The 12803-nt window shown below is 47.7% G+C and overlaps 1 protein-coding gene across 1 annotated transcript; it reads left to right on the plus strand.

The window, feature by feature from the left end:
• The first annotated feature begins 1831 nt into the window (after window positions 1-1831).
• Window positions 1832-10611, plus strand: CDK3 (cyclin dependent kinase 3). Its single transcript, XM_054047679.1, has 7 exons — window positions 1832-1959; window positions 3176-3253; window positions 5659-5779; window positions 6687-6857; window positions 7484-7585; window positions 8923-9126; window positions 10486-10611. The coding sequence occupies exons 1-7, from the start codon at window positions 1832-1834 to the stop codon at window positions 10609-10611; spliced, it is 930 nt and encodes a 309-aa protein (XP_053903654.1).
• The last annotated feature ends 2192 nt before the right edge of the window (window positions 10612-12803 follow it).

Raw genomic sequence — 12803 nt, forward strand, 5'->3', positions numbered from 1 at the left:
GTCTATCTTCAGAACACACTACAAGACCTATCTGTTTACCAAAGCCATACTGCTGTAAATGAAGACAAATATTAACATGGAGTGGGGAAAGAGAATGTCTGTGGGAGGGGAATAAAACAAACAAACACGCCCCAAGGTGCGTACACTCTGTCCCTACACAGTTCTCAGTTGTCCCTCAGCATGGAGGATGAGCCCCTAAGTGACTTGTTTCCTGGACAGCCGCTGTCGATCTCCCACTTTTATTATCATACTGATTTTGTTAGCAATTATACTTAAGAGTGTGGAAAACGGGGTAACTAAATTGATCCCCCGTCATGTTACATTTCTTCCACTGCAATTTTGCTTGTGTCCCTTGTCTGGGTCGTCATCCTCCCCAGCTGGCTAACAGCTGGAAGGGTGTGAATGCCACTGGACAAAATTCTTTCCTCCTCTTACCCCAGCAGTGGCCAGCACCAGCGAGTGCATTTAATTGTAACTTAGACACTATAACATTTTAAATTGTCTCCCCCTAGTGGTCAAATGACCTGGGCACGAGAGTGGAATGAATTTTGACCCTTTGGCAACCCAGTAGATCAGCAGGAAGGCTACACTGAGAAGGTGAGATGAGCATGTGGGCAGGAGCATACAGTGGGCATGGAGAGGAGACGGCCATTTCACACTGGACGCAGGAAACTGAGTGCAGAAACTGCCCAGCCTGCATAGGAGGGGCTGCATATGTCTGCCTTAAAACCTACCCTCCAACCACACAGTATTTAAGTTAAATATTGAAGGAAAGCTGGTATATTATGGCAAATCCATCTTTAAAGTATTAGATCTCTTTCTCCACAGGCTGCAGGGGCCAGTTTTCATGCAGAAATGCTAGTCATAGACATATAGGGGGAAGAGCAATACAGTAATTCTGGCCCATTACAAGGGACACGGTTGCAGCTGGACCATTTTCTACAGGCCATCAGAGTCGGCTTTAGGAAGTTTAATACAGGGAGGCCTGGGGCTACTCGGGCTGGGAAAGGACAAATGGTTTTACACCTAATTAGGAGACTGTTGGTTGAAAATAGAGCAGATGGTATTGAACTGTTAAGAGGTACATAGCAGTAATACTTAGCGCTAATAGGGCTTTTAATTCATAACTCATTCTCACAGCCCCCAAGCCCATTTAACAAAAGGGGAAGGTGAGGCAGGGTGAGTAAGTGGCTTGTTCAAAGTCACAGGAAGAGACAGGCATCTTTGAGCGAGAGATTGATCTTAGATAGTCAGGATCAGTCCAGTCCTCTGACTACTAGTCATTTTCTCCAATGTATTCGCCTAATAACTGGAGGGGTATTTAGTTACTGATGTGTGCATTAGAAATTGAACCCAGGGTATTTGAGACTTGCTTGAGGCACTGGACTGAAACAGCTTGGAGGTTTTGCATTGGAGGGCAAGCATCTTCCCTGCCTCTGTATAGTATGTAGCACAGCTTGGGATGTGCACATTTGTTTATAGAGTAGCACTGCCATGAGACATGCCTTGAGGCTCTTGTTTGGATGTGAATAAACGTAAGCACTGCCTTTAGGCTGCTGAATGTGGTTACACTGTGGGGTATTATTAAAGGGAGTTTTCTTTGCAGGGGTTAGGGAATGGATGGCGTATTGCGATGGAAAGGGTTTAATGCAATTGCAGTACCTTTTTCCATCCAACAATACCTTCAGTTTCTGGGATGTTCATTGAAAGGCGGGGCCTGCTGGTACTCTGAAGCAGAGGGCAATGTTAAAATGTGCAGGACTGAAATGGCAAAGTGGGACTCTGACTAATGAATGGAGGAATGTTTCAGTGACAAGCCTGCCGACGGACCATGGACACGTTCCAGGATGTGTTCCAGAAGGTGGAGAAGATTGGGGAAGGCACCTATGGAGTGGTGTACAAGGCGAGGAACAAACGAACAGGCCAGCTGGTGGCTCTGAAGAAGATCCGTCTGGATTCGTGAGTGTCCACGCTCCCAACCAGGGTCCAGCTCACACATTCCACCTCAAAGCCAGAACTCTAGGGTCATGCCAACGCTAGGGTTTGAAACCGTGTCTGAAATGTTTACCCAACACAGCTACTGTTGTAACATGGTTAGGCAACCCACATCACAACATTAAGAAGCCACGATAGTGCCCTGCTGGGCATAGTCAAGGAGGGAGGGATAGCTCAGTGGTTTGAGCATTGGCCTGCTAAACCCAGGGTTGTGAGTTCAATCCTTGAGGGGGCCACCTAGGGATCTGGGGCAAAATCAGTACTTGGTCCTGCTAGTGAAGGCAGGGGGCTGGACTAGATGACCTTTCAAGGTCCCTTCCAGTTCTAGGAGATAGGATATCTCCATTCATTAAAAAAATAAATAGTCTAGACCTCTTAGGATCAAAACCTGGTCCAGAAGGGAGCAGCAACCCATACCATCTCCAGTCAAGCTTGAAATGGTAATCAAGCACAGCTGTGTCCAAACCATACTCGAGAACCATCATCTAGCCAGACCAGTTTGTGCTGCACTGTAGACAAGCCCTAACCTTCCTAATTGCACACAATCCTCACCCCTCATTCAAACTTACTGATCAGCATGACAAGCTAAGAGCTCCCCGCCAGGAATGGGAAACGCGCCTCAGTCTGAGAACAAGCATTCTAAGATAGCCTGTGCCACAGAAACTGGCTTGTACACTCCTTGTCATAACATTTCCCTCCGCATGCTCCTCCTCAAGCTGGTCTGAAAGCAGTTCTCTCCCTAGCATGGACAGCCTCAAAACAGGGCCAACACTTGTTGGAACTTGGCTTGGCCTACTCTGTGCATGCCAGTGGGACAACCAGGCTGGCTTAGGGCTCTCACTTGGCTGTATAAAGAAAGGCCAGATTTTCAGGCGCACACCTCACCCACAATGACATGTATGACTGAGCGCTGGCCCCAGTTATGTGTGCTGAGCACTTGAAAATCTGATCCTGCACTCTCCTAAAAATCTAGGCCTAAGTTGTCTAGATACATATGGAGAGGGTCCTAGATCGAGAAACCTTATATTTTCTGTCCTAAGCCCCTGTGAGTATCCACCAAAAAGAAAGGTCAGAAAGGAAGACGTCTGTGAGCCACATGACTAGCTGAATTGGCATTTACTTGCTAATATCACCCCAGGAAATAATGGGGAATGCAATAAAGTCTGTTTTTCTCCCATAGGGAGACAGAAGGGGTTCCGAGTACAGCAATCCGAGAAATCTCTCTGCTCAAAGAACTTAAGCATCCAAACATAGTGAGGTAAGAGAAGCACTCAGTCTGGCCATGGAATTGGGGCGATCGGGTCGTTGCAATATGACTCACTCACTACTGATCAAGTGCAGTTGTGTCAAGCTGAGGAGCATAAGGATGTTAACCAACGTCTCCCAGCTTTGTGTGTGCCAAGTAAAAGGGTTGTTGATAAAAAGGAAACAGACAAGGCATTTCTCAGTCAGTCACGTATAAAAAATCGTTTTCTGCTCGCCCTTTGCCCTAACCACCCACTTAGCTATTTTTCAAACAGTAAGTGCCTATCAAAGTCCGTGAGTGTTATTCAGAGTCATTACCCTGACACAGGGCAATGGAAAAGGCCACAGTTCCAGTTGATGGGTTATATTTTTAGACACAGCCACACATTAAGAAGTGTGTGTAACTTAAAAAATCAGATGAACAATCGCTGTGAACAGCGTGAATTAGCGTTCAAAGTGGAGCAAATTTACAATTTCGTAGCCGTTTTGTGTTTCTTTTTCCTTCTGCGGTTGCATTAATGCTGAAGAGAATTTAATGGCCTTTTTCTCCATTGAGCATCTTAAACTTTGTTTTTCCCCTGGAAATTTCCTTGGTGTTTTTTTGTTTTTAAACTTGGTCACCTTGCTGAGCTAATGGAGAAGATGACGGTGGCTGCGAGACTTTTGTGGAGAAATTCAAATGCAGGAAACATGATGTAAAAAGTGTGTCTGGGTGTTGACAATCAGACACCAAATAAACAGAAATGAGATAGATGGCCAAGGAAACCGAATGCCATGCTTTGGCTATGAAAAACAACAGGGTGTCTTACAGCAGGGTTCCAACTCTCGGGGGGTTGGTTAACTTCGCCCCTTTTCTCAGTATTAGCCAGCACTGCCTAGCTACAACCAAGCTTTCCTAGTCAAGGCGTGCTCCTTTCTGAAAGACCTTCCCAAGCAAGATTTCCTCTCCCCTCCTTAAAATCCAGGCCAGAGCTGCAGCTCTGGAGTGGCTGTTTTGGAGAGCAGCAGCAGAATGCTGCAGATCACAGTTACCCTTCCAGCTAGATTCAATACATCTACACTTCACTGAAAAAGCCACAGACCGGCCACGGCCGGCCCGGGTCAGCAGACTCGGGCTCATGGGGCTATAAAATTGCAGTGTAGATGTTCGGGCTCAGGCTGGAGCCCAGGCTCTGAGAACCCGCGTGGGGGTGAGGGTCTCAGAGCCCAGGCTCCAGCCCGAGGCGGCACATCTGCACTGCAGTTTTACAGAGCTGCAGCCTGAGCCCTGGAAGCCCAGGTCAGCTGACCCAAGTGCTAAGACGCGGTGCATAGGCGCCGACTTATTCTGGCGCCGGTGGTTGCTCGACCCCCATCGGCCCCCGCCCTGACTCCACCCCTGCCCCGCCCCGCCCCGCCCCCATCCCAACCCCTTCCCCAAAGTCCCCGCCCCAACTCTGCCTCCTCCCTGCCCCTATTCAACTCCTTCCCCAAATTCCCACCCTGGCCCCTCCTCTTCCTCGCCTCCTCCCCTGAGCGCACCATGTTCCTGCCCCTCCCCCTTCTCTCCTTGCTATAGCTGTTTGGTGGTGGCAAGCGCTGGGAGGTAGGCAGAGGAGCGGGGATGGGGCGCGCTCAGGGGAGGAGGCGGAGGTGAGGGGGGGCAGGGTGCTTGGGTGCCGGTGGGTGCAGAGCACCCACTACTTTTTCCCCATGGGTGCTCCAGCCCCGGAGCACCCACGGAGTCGGTGCCTATGACTCAGTGCTGTGGGATTTGTATTGCCGTGTAGACGTACCGATAGATTCCAAGGCCAGAAGGGACCATCGTGATCATCTAGTCTGACCTCCTGTCTAGCACAGGCCGGAGAACTTCCCCACAGTAATTCCGAGAGCAGAGCTCCCATCTGGATTTAAAAATGGTCAGTGATGGAGAATCCACCATGACCCAACTAATGCGTATTGGCTACATTTTTGCTTTCATCAGGCTGTCCTTGTTCTTTTCAGGAATGCCCATTCACATGCAGGATGGTTTGCCACCCGCACCAAACTCTTCCCTCCAGTCTTACCAGATACAACGGGCCAGCTCCTCAACTGGCATAGCTCTGCCTTTCAATGGAGCTATGCCAAGTTACACAAATTGGTGATCTGGCCCTATTGTCCCACTTACAAACTAGCTGCTGCTAATATAATGTAGAGAAGATAGATAATAGCTAGTAAGGCACAAGGCATTTCAAATAAATCCTATTCTATTCACCTGCTGAAGAAAAGAAGCTAGCAGAGGGATTGTGGGCCTGCTAGAAGAGAACATATCTATGTTACCCCCTGTCCTGTTCTACCGCTGTTTCATTACAGAAATAAGTATTGGTTTGGAGCACTGCTGTATAAAGCTGGTCAGGACTGTTTTTAATAAGACTGGGTATGGTTGTGTTTTGTTCTTAGGCTTCTAGATGTTGTGCACAGTCAGAAGAAGCTGTATCTGGTGTTTGAGTATCTGAATCAGGACTTGAAAAAGTACATGGACTCGTCCCGGACAGGGGAGCTCCCTTTAAGTTTGGTAAAGGTACGAAGTTTAGAGAAGTAAGAGTGCCACCTTGGCAAAATACCTGCAGGCGGGTAAGGCTGTGTTTATACTTGCTGCCCTCTGCTGGATGGACCCAGAACTGCTCCGCTGTGTGTTAGACTTTATATTATAGCGGAAATTGTTGGTAAGCTCCCGCAGAAGGCAGTGGGAGCGGCGAGTGCTCAGCACCTCTACAAGTCAGGCCCAAGGAGCTGTTTGATCTGAAAGATTCTAGACAGTATTGTCTGGTTCGTTAATTTCCCAGCCATTTCCAGACTTCTCAGCTTGTTTGACCAACAACAAAACAAGTGATGTTGGGGGGAGACAGTCCAGGGAGCTACTGCTAATTGGTTTTATATTGAGCAACACGCTGCTGGCACTGGCAGTGACAGCACAGCGTGGATTTGACTCCTTCCCTCCCCAAGGCAGCAGGGATAGAGACGTGTCCGTGTATTGCTGGGTTGTGGTCAGAACCTCTGTCATGGGTTTGGATGGAGCTTGGGTGACAGCATCTGGGCTGTGGGAGAGAAGTTAAGAACATAAGAACGGCCCTACTGGATCAGACCAAAGGTCCATCTAGCCCAGTATCCTGTCTACCGACAGGGGCCAGTGCCAGGTGCCCCAAAGGGAATGAACAGCAAGTGATCCATCCCCTGCCGCCCATTCCCAGCTTCTGGCAAACAGAGGCTAGGGACACCATCCCTGCCCATCCTGGCTAATAGCCATTGATGGACCTATCCTCCATGAACTTATCTAGTTCTTTTTTGAAGTTATATTGCAACCGTGAAATATTTTCCATACAGCTGTTGGACACTTCCTTAATGAAGATCTACCGTATTGCAAAGGTTGTCATTTAAACCATTCCACATTGTCTCATTGCATGGATGTCTGAAATCTCTCCTTTTAGAGCTATCTGTTCCAGCTGCTGCAGGGTGTGAACTTCTGTCATTCGCACAGAGTCATTCATAGAGACTTAAAGCCTCAGAATTTGCTTATCAACGAAGTGGGAGCCATCAAACTGGCAGATTTTGGTCTGGCTAGAGCCTTCGGGGTTCCACTGCGCACTTACACTCACGAGGTAATGGCTGTGCCCCATCTGATCTAAGGTGCCTTCACCTGGGTATCTTAGTGCCAATCTCGCTCTCTGGTTTATCTCATCTGAATTATTTGACTCCTATGAAAAATAATGGTTTCAGAGGGGTAGCCGTGTTAGTCTGTATCAACAAAAACAACAAGGAGTCCTTGTGGGTTAGTCTCTAAAGTGTTACAAGAACGCCTCGTTTTTATGAAAAATAATGTAATCTATGAATTTCTAATATGCCCATCACTGTAAAATCTGTGTATCGGGCACTACAGTGGCCTGCACTGTTGATTAGATGCCACTTCCTGTGTGGTTGGAGGGGGCATAGATGGATGTTGTACATAAAGAATCTTTCCAAGCTGGACACAGCAGGAACTGTCCCTTGCTAAGAGCAGAGAACTGTGTGTACCTGCCAAGGGAAACTAAACTAAAGAAGGGGTAGTCAATAGGTGGACCGTGGGCCAAGTCTGGACCACCAGATGCTTTTGAACAGACCCCGAAATTTTATTTACTTATCATTGGTTTTTTGTTTTTGTTTTTGTTTTTAATTTTCTTCTCTAGTCTGGACCTTGACAAAAAATTGTCTACCCCTGCAGTAATGCTTTTGTTTTGGTTTCTTGCAGGTGGTAACTTTATGGTACCGGGCCCCCGAAATCTTGCTGGGATGTAAATACTACTCGACTGCAGTGGATGTCTGGAGCATTGGCTGTATCTTTGCAGAAATGGTAGAATAGGTTTAACCATTTTCTAAGCGAATGGTCCCTTCTTTTTAACATGACATTCATGCTATTCAGGCTCACGCTTATCCATTTCTTACCATGGTCCTGGATGGCACTGGGAATACACCACGGAACAGGCAGCTAGGAAGTTGGCAGCTTCTTAATTGTGCATTCAGAGTAAAATTCACTCCCCGCAGACAGGACCCAGCACAACAACTAGCCACCACTTACAGCCTGTTTCTTTCTATATGCACGCTTAAATCTTCCAAAAATTGCCCTCTGCATCAGGGGGAAATTTAACCTGGGCTGGCCAAAATGGGACGTATGGTCACAAGAGTCCCTTTTTTAAGCCCTGTCCTGGCCGTCCCAATATTTTTGGCAAAACTGGGCATTTGTCCCCTTTGCTCTTGCCAAGAACAAAGGGGACAAATGCCTAGTTTTGCCAAAAAAGTGGGGTGCAACCCCTAGCGGGGTGCAGAGGAACATGTGGGGGAAGAGTGGCAACGCCAGCCCTGCGTAGGAGGGCGGGCTCGGGAGAGTAGCTTGGACCGAGCCAGCCCCCTGTGGCTGGCCAGCAGGGGATCTTGGGCTGGCCCTGTACCTGGGGTAGATGGGGGCTTTGAGTTGGCTCCACGGAGGTGGTCTCAGGCTGGCCCTGGGCTGGTGGCAGGGGGCGCTCAGGCCAGCCCCATGCATGGGGCGGGGAGAGGAGGGCCTCAGGCCGGCCCTGTGCAGTGTCCCGTTTTCCCTTTGGGAAAATATGGCCACCCTATTTTAACTTCAGTGCTTGGATAGCTGCTGCTAAGAGCTGGGTGCAGCAAGAAGACTGCATTACAGAACTCATGTCCACCTGTGCCTGAGGTTCTCACACTGTGGTCTGCAGAGAGCTGGCATGTCACCTCACATGCCAAAAAGTCTGGATTCCTTTAAAAGCAGCTTGAAACAAGGAGAAGATGGACCTAGCTTCCACCACTAGGGCCTGCTGCCACATTAGAAGGGCAGAAGCAGAGGATGCCCTCAGGGATCAGAGCCATCAATGGGGAGGGAGCTGGTGCAGCTGGACAAAATCTGCAAGGGGAGCGGAGAAGGGGAGCAGGTGTTTGTACATATATCAGAGAGAGGAACAGAGCCCGGGGTGGGGGTGGTGGAATGAAGAGGACAAGCAGCTGCAATGTTATTTAACTTTCCCATCACTTACTGTATTCTAGACAGTCACTAAACACTTCCCTAGCGTTACTTTGCCATGGAAGGGTTGCCCTATATCGGAGATGAACGTTATTCTTATTAGGGAATAATGTGAAGGAAACTTAATGGCCTGGATCTGGTGTTTTGGTTGCTCCCAGGTGACAAGAAAAGCCCTGTTTCCGGGGGATTCTGAAATTGACCAGCTCTTCCGGATTTTCCGCACCCTGGGCACGCCCACTGAGGCAGCGTGGCCGGGGGTGACCCAGCTTCCCGACTATAAAGGAAACTTTCCCAGGTGGGCGAGAAGAGAGATGAAGGAGATCGTTCCGAACTTGGATCGGGATGGGCGAGACTTACTGGCGGTGAGTTCTGAGCCGGTGTTGGGGGGCTCAGCTCTTGCCAATAGGGCAAAGGGGAGCACGTGTTCAGCTGAAATGACAAATCGCAGGTCAAGTGGTGTGTGTGTTGTGCCTCACCCCTGAGCTGTGCTCTTGTATTTTGGATCCGCTGGACACAAAGGTTCCCGCATGGGAGTAGGGATTAGTTCTACTGGGCTCCACGTACAAATTGCTGGAGGAAATTCTCTGGGTCAAATACTGTGCTACGTAGGCGGTTACACTATGATTGTAACGGTCTCTTTTGGCCGTAAACGCTATGAATCTTTTCTATTCAGGGTCCTGTAGCACATGCAGCTCTGTGGTATCTGAGCACCTAAAAAGATTCAGAGGGCCGGAGTAATGGGGTGATTGCTGTTTTTCTCTTCTAACGTCCCTCCAATGTCTTCCACACTGAAAAACGGACAAACTTGAGCTGTATGTGTGACGACTGCACCTGGAATGTTGTTCTTAACAACAGATTCCCAGCCCCATTCAGCATCAGAGCTAGTAACAGAGGTTGCTAAGTGCTACATAGTAGCTGTGGTGCAGGATGGGTGTATATTGATAAATCTCAATACACATTCATGCTGTAGTGTTTTTTCCCCTTAGTAAATAGAGTAAGAAAATCTTGCAGTCATGGAACAGCTGTTTAAAACTACACTTAGTAGAACCCTCTAGGAAACATAGGCTGATCGAAGGGATTTCACCATTTACAGTGTTCCTTTGCCTGGGATTTTTTGATCCAAGATGAGTTATTGGGCAGTGATTTACCGGGGGGCCGGGGAGGGGAAGGGGGCGGAGGAGTTGTGTACTATGAAGTACAACTGCAGCAGCGTGGCCAGCTTGCTTGTCTGGAACAGACTCCTACCCTGCACATGCTTAGGGCACAAGGTGCCGGCTCTGATCCAACTCAGGCAAGGTCTATGACCGCAGCCCATAGAGGACTTTTTGGGCTGCCCTCCTTTTTCTAAATATTTGGGAAACCATGTGGCTTGGTGGTTGGCCACCAGCCTGGGGACTAGCAGGTCTGGGTTCTGTACCAAACCCTGCTTCTCTATGTCCTTAGGTGAATCACATCTCTGGACCTCAGTTTCCACATCTGGAAAATGGGGATATCAATCTCTAGCTACTCAACTTGGATATTGCCACACCTGAGTAAAGTCAGTAAAGCCCTCTTGGGCTGTCAGATAAAGGCACCATATAATAATTGGTTCTCTTTGGAGGCCAGAGTCTAGCAGAGGGGAAGCGGCACTGACTTGAACTATTTGAAAGCTTTTGCATTTGGTTCAATTAAACATCCTGCTTTAAAAATAAAACCCCAAATCATCTTGGTTTTCTTTGCAGCAATTGTTACTGTATGACCCCGACAGGCGCATTTCAGCTAAGGCAGCCCTCAACCACCAGTACTTCTTCTGGCAAAGCCCCCATGACCCCAAAGACCAGCACATGCTGCAGAAACACTGCAGCTGAAAGGACCCAGCGCCTCTGGCCGCCTGTATTCCTGATGCTGAGCTCTGTGCATCAGTGCATTTACCCTCTCTGGTGGCTGAGCAGGGAGGCTGGCTGGGGTTGAAATGCCTCCATATTACAAAGGAACTTGGAGGGAAGTGTTAGTTCTCATTTAGACAGAGGTGTTTGGATGCTCTCAGCCCATTGCTGGGGGTATCTGTTAGGGCCGTTAGAGCCTTCTTGAGGTAATTGTTACATGTGATAGGGACAGGCCTGATGGCACCATCCATCAGCCTATAATACTGACTGGGGGACACTAAATTCTCACACTGGAGGGCAACTTCAGAATCCTTGTCCCCTGGGCTGGGAGCGTAGCGAAAGTGATGGTTGTGCAGTGTAGCTTGTCTGTCCTTTCAGCACCCAGTCCTGGCTGTGGTTCAGATAGCCCATTGCAAAGAGATTTGTCAGCTTCCCTCCCCGCATCAGGCAGTGCTTGATCTAAAGCAGCGGGGAGAGTCTACTGCATATAGCCAGGAGCGTCGCTGTTTATTGCTATTAAAAAGAAGAGGGGCTGTTAGTATAAGACTTTGTGTTCAACTGTTTAAGAATTTTAGAGTTTTAATTCCTAGTTAAACAGCAAGTGAAAATATCTTAAGAATGATCTTCATCGTGCGCGAAAGAGAAGCCAAAGGCTCCTGCTATGGCAACGTGTGAAGTCGCACAGTTCTGGAGAACACGCTCTTTTGTTGTCCAAATGAAAAAAGTTCAGTCACTTGGGTTGGCTTTGACAATATTTTACTGTTTAGCTTTTGAGTGATTTAGCACCAGTTTTTGATGCAGTTGTGGGACTTCTCTCCTCCAGTAAAGAAAATACATAGAATTTGTTCTTAAGTCTTGGTTGTTTATGTTATAGGCTGCTCAATTGTTTAGCCACCCCCTGGACTGAGGTAGTGATGGAATCTGACAATCTTTTATGTATGCCAAAACCTCGACCTGTGTCTACAGCACCACAGACCTGTGTCTATATCCAGCTGGTCCATTTCTTTATTACAGGCCTTCTATTTTCCCTTTGTCACCTTCTTTATTCTTTCTTCAGGCCAGAACTGTCAGATGCTGAGGCATCAGATAGTGTTTTGTGGAATAATGGGCAGAGAACAAAGATATTGCTGCTGCAGGGAGAAACTGAGTTTCTTTTAAACAAAAGCTGGTATGAGTTTGTTTTATTTTCTGAAATACTCTGAAGACAGATGAGTTACTTTGTTCCATATTTTGTTTTCCCACCTGCCTTAAAAAGGGGGCTGCAGCGACTTTGATAAATTAATTAAATAGCATTACTCTATGGAGATCTATATCCTCTTTCTCCAGCTGTTGAAGGTAACTGGGGTCAAATAGCAGTGGAACACTGAACCAGTAGCTCATCGTTCTATCTGGGTACAATTTTGTACTCGCTTTTGCAATATCTCTCTGATTCATAACAGATATCCCTACACCTCTTTCAGCATTACTCGGGGGGGGGGGGGGGTATATTGTCTTTCTCCAGCTGTTGAACGTAACTGCGGTCATGTAGTTGTGTAACACTAAACCATTGGCCTTTTCTTTCCCCGTACCAATCCATCTTGTACTTACAGTGCAGATTTGGAGGCTAGCAGGGATATCTAAACCCTCTCATTCCTATCACTGGATTTTAAAAATCCCAGAGAGACCAGATAGGTGAGGTAATATCTTTTATTGGCCTAACAGAAGTTGGTGCAATAAAAGATATTGCCTCTCCCACTTTGTCTCTCTAATGTCCTGGGACCAACATCGCTACAACACTGCAAATAAAACAACGCATTGTCAAAAGACCTCATGGAACAGCTGCCTTAGAGTTAGGCAGGTCACAGTCAAGGGTTACTTTCAGATTTGCTCATTCCTAAGGAATGAGAACTGCTAAATTCTCATTCATAGGGGTTGGAACTAGCATGCCCTGGCTTGAAGTGGTTTCCATCATATCCAGGGTTTACAGTGTGGTTCAAGGGCTCTCAGCACCCCCACTATACAAATTGTTCCAGCGCCCCTGTCCTCAATGCCGTTCTCCTAGGAAAGCAGCAGCTAAGACTGTTGCAAAAATTGTTGGTGCAAGGTTGTATTTTAGTGACATTTTATATTCTAAGTGCTAAGCACTTGGAGAGGCAAAGTATTTCCTAGATATAGATGAATCGTGCCAAAAGAAC

The sequence above is a fragment of the Malaclemys terrapin genome, chromosome 13 (genome assembly GCF_027887155.1).
Source record: "Malaclemys terrapin pileata isolate rMalTer1 chromosome 13, rMalTer1.hap1, whole genome shotgun sequence".
Lineage (NCBI taxonomy): Eukaryota > Metazoa > Chordata > Testudines > Emydidae > Malaclemys > Malaclemys terrapin.

Bases quoted from the DNA above. Each gene is read 5' to 3' on its own strand.
- CDK3 (XM_054047679.1), top strand. From the start codon at position 1,832: ATGGACACGTTCCAGGATGTGTTCCAGAAGGTGGAGAAGATTGGGGAA. The intron at 5,780-6,686 runs GTACGAAGTTTA...CTCTCCTTTTAG, and splicing joins TCCCTTTAAGTTTGGTAAAG to AGCTATCTGTTCCAGCTGCT. The intron at 7,586-8,922 runs GTAGAATAGGTT...GGTTGCTCCCAG, and splicing joins GCTGTATCTTTGCAGAAATG to GTGACAAGAAAAGCCCTGTT.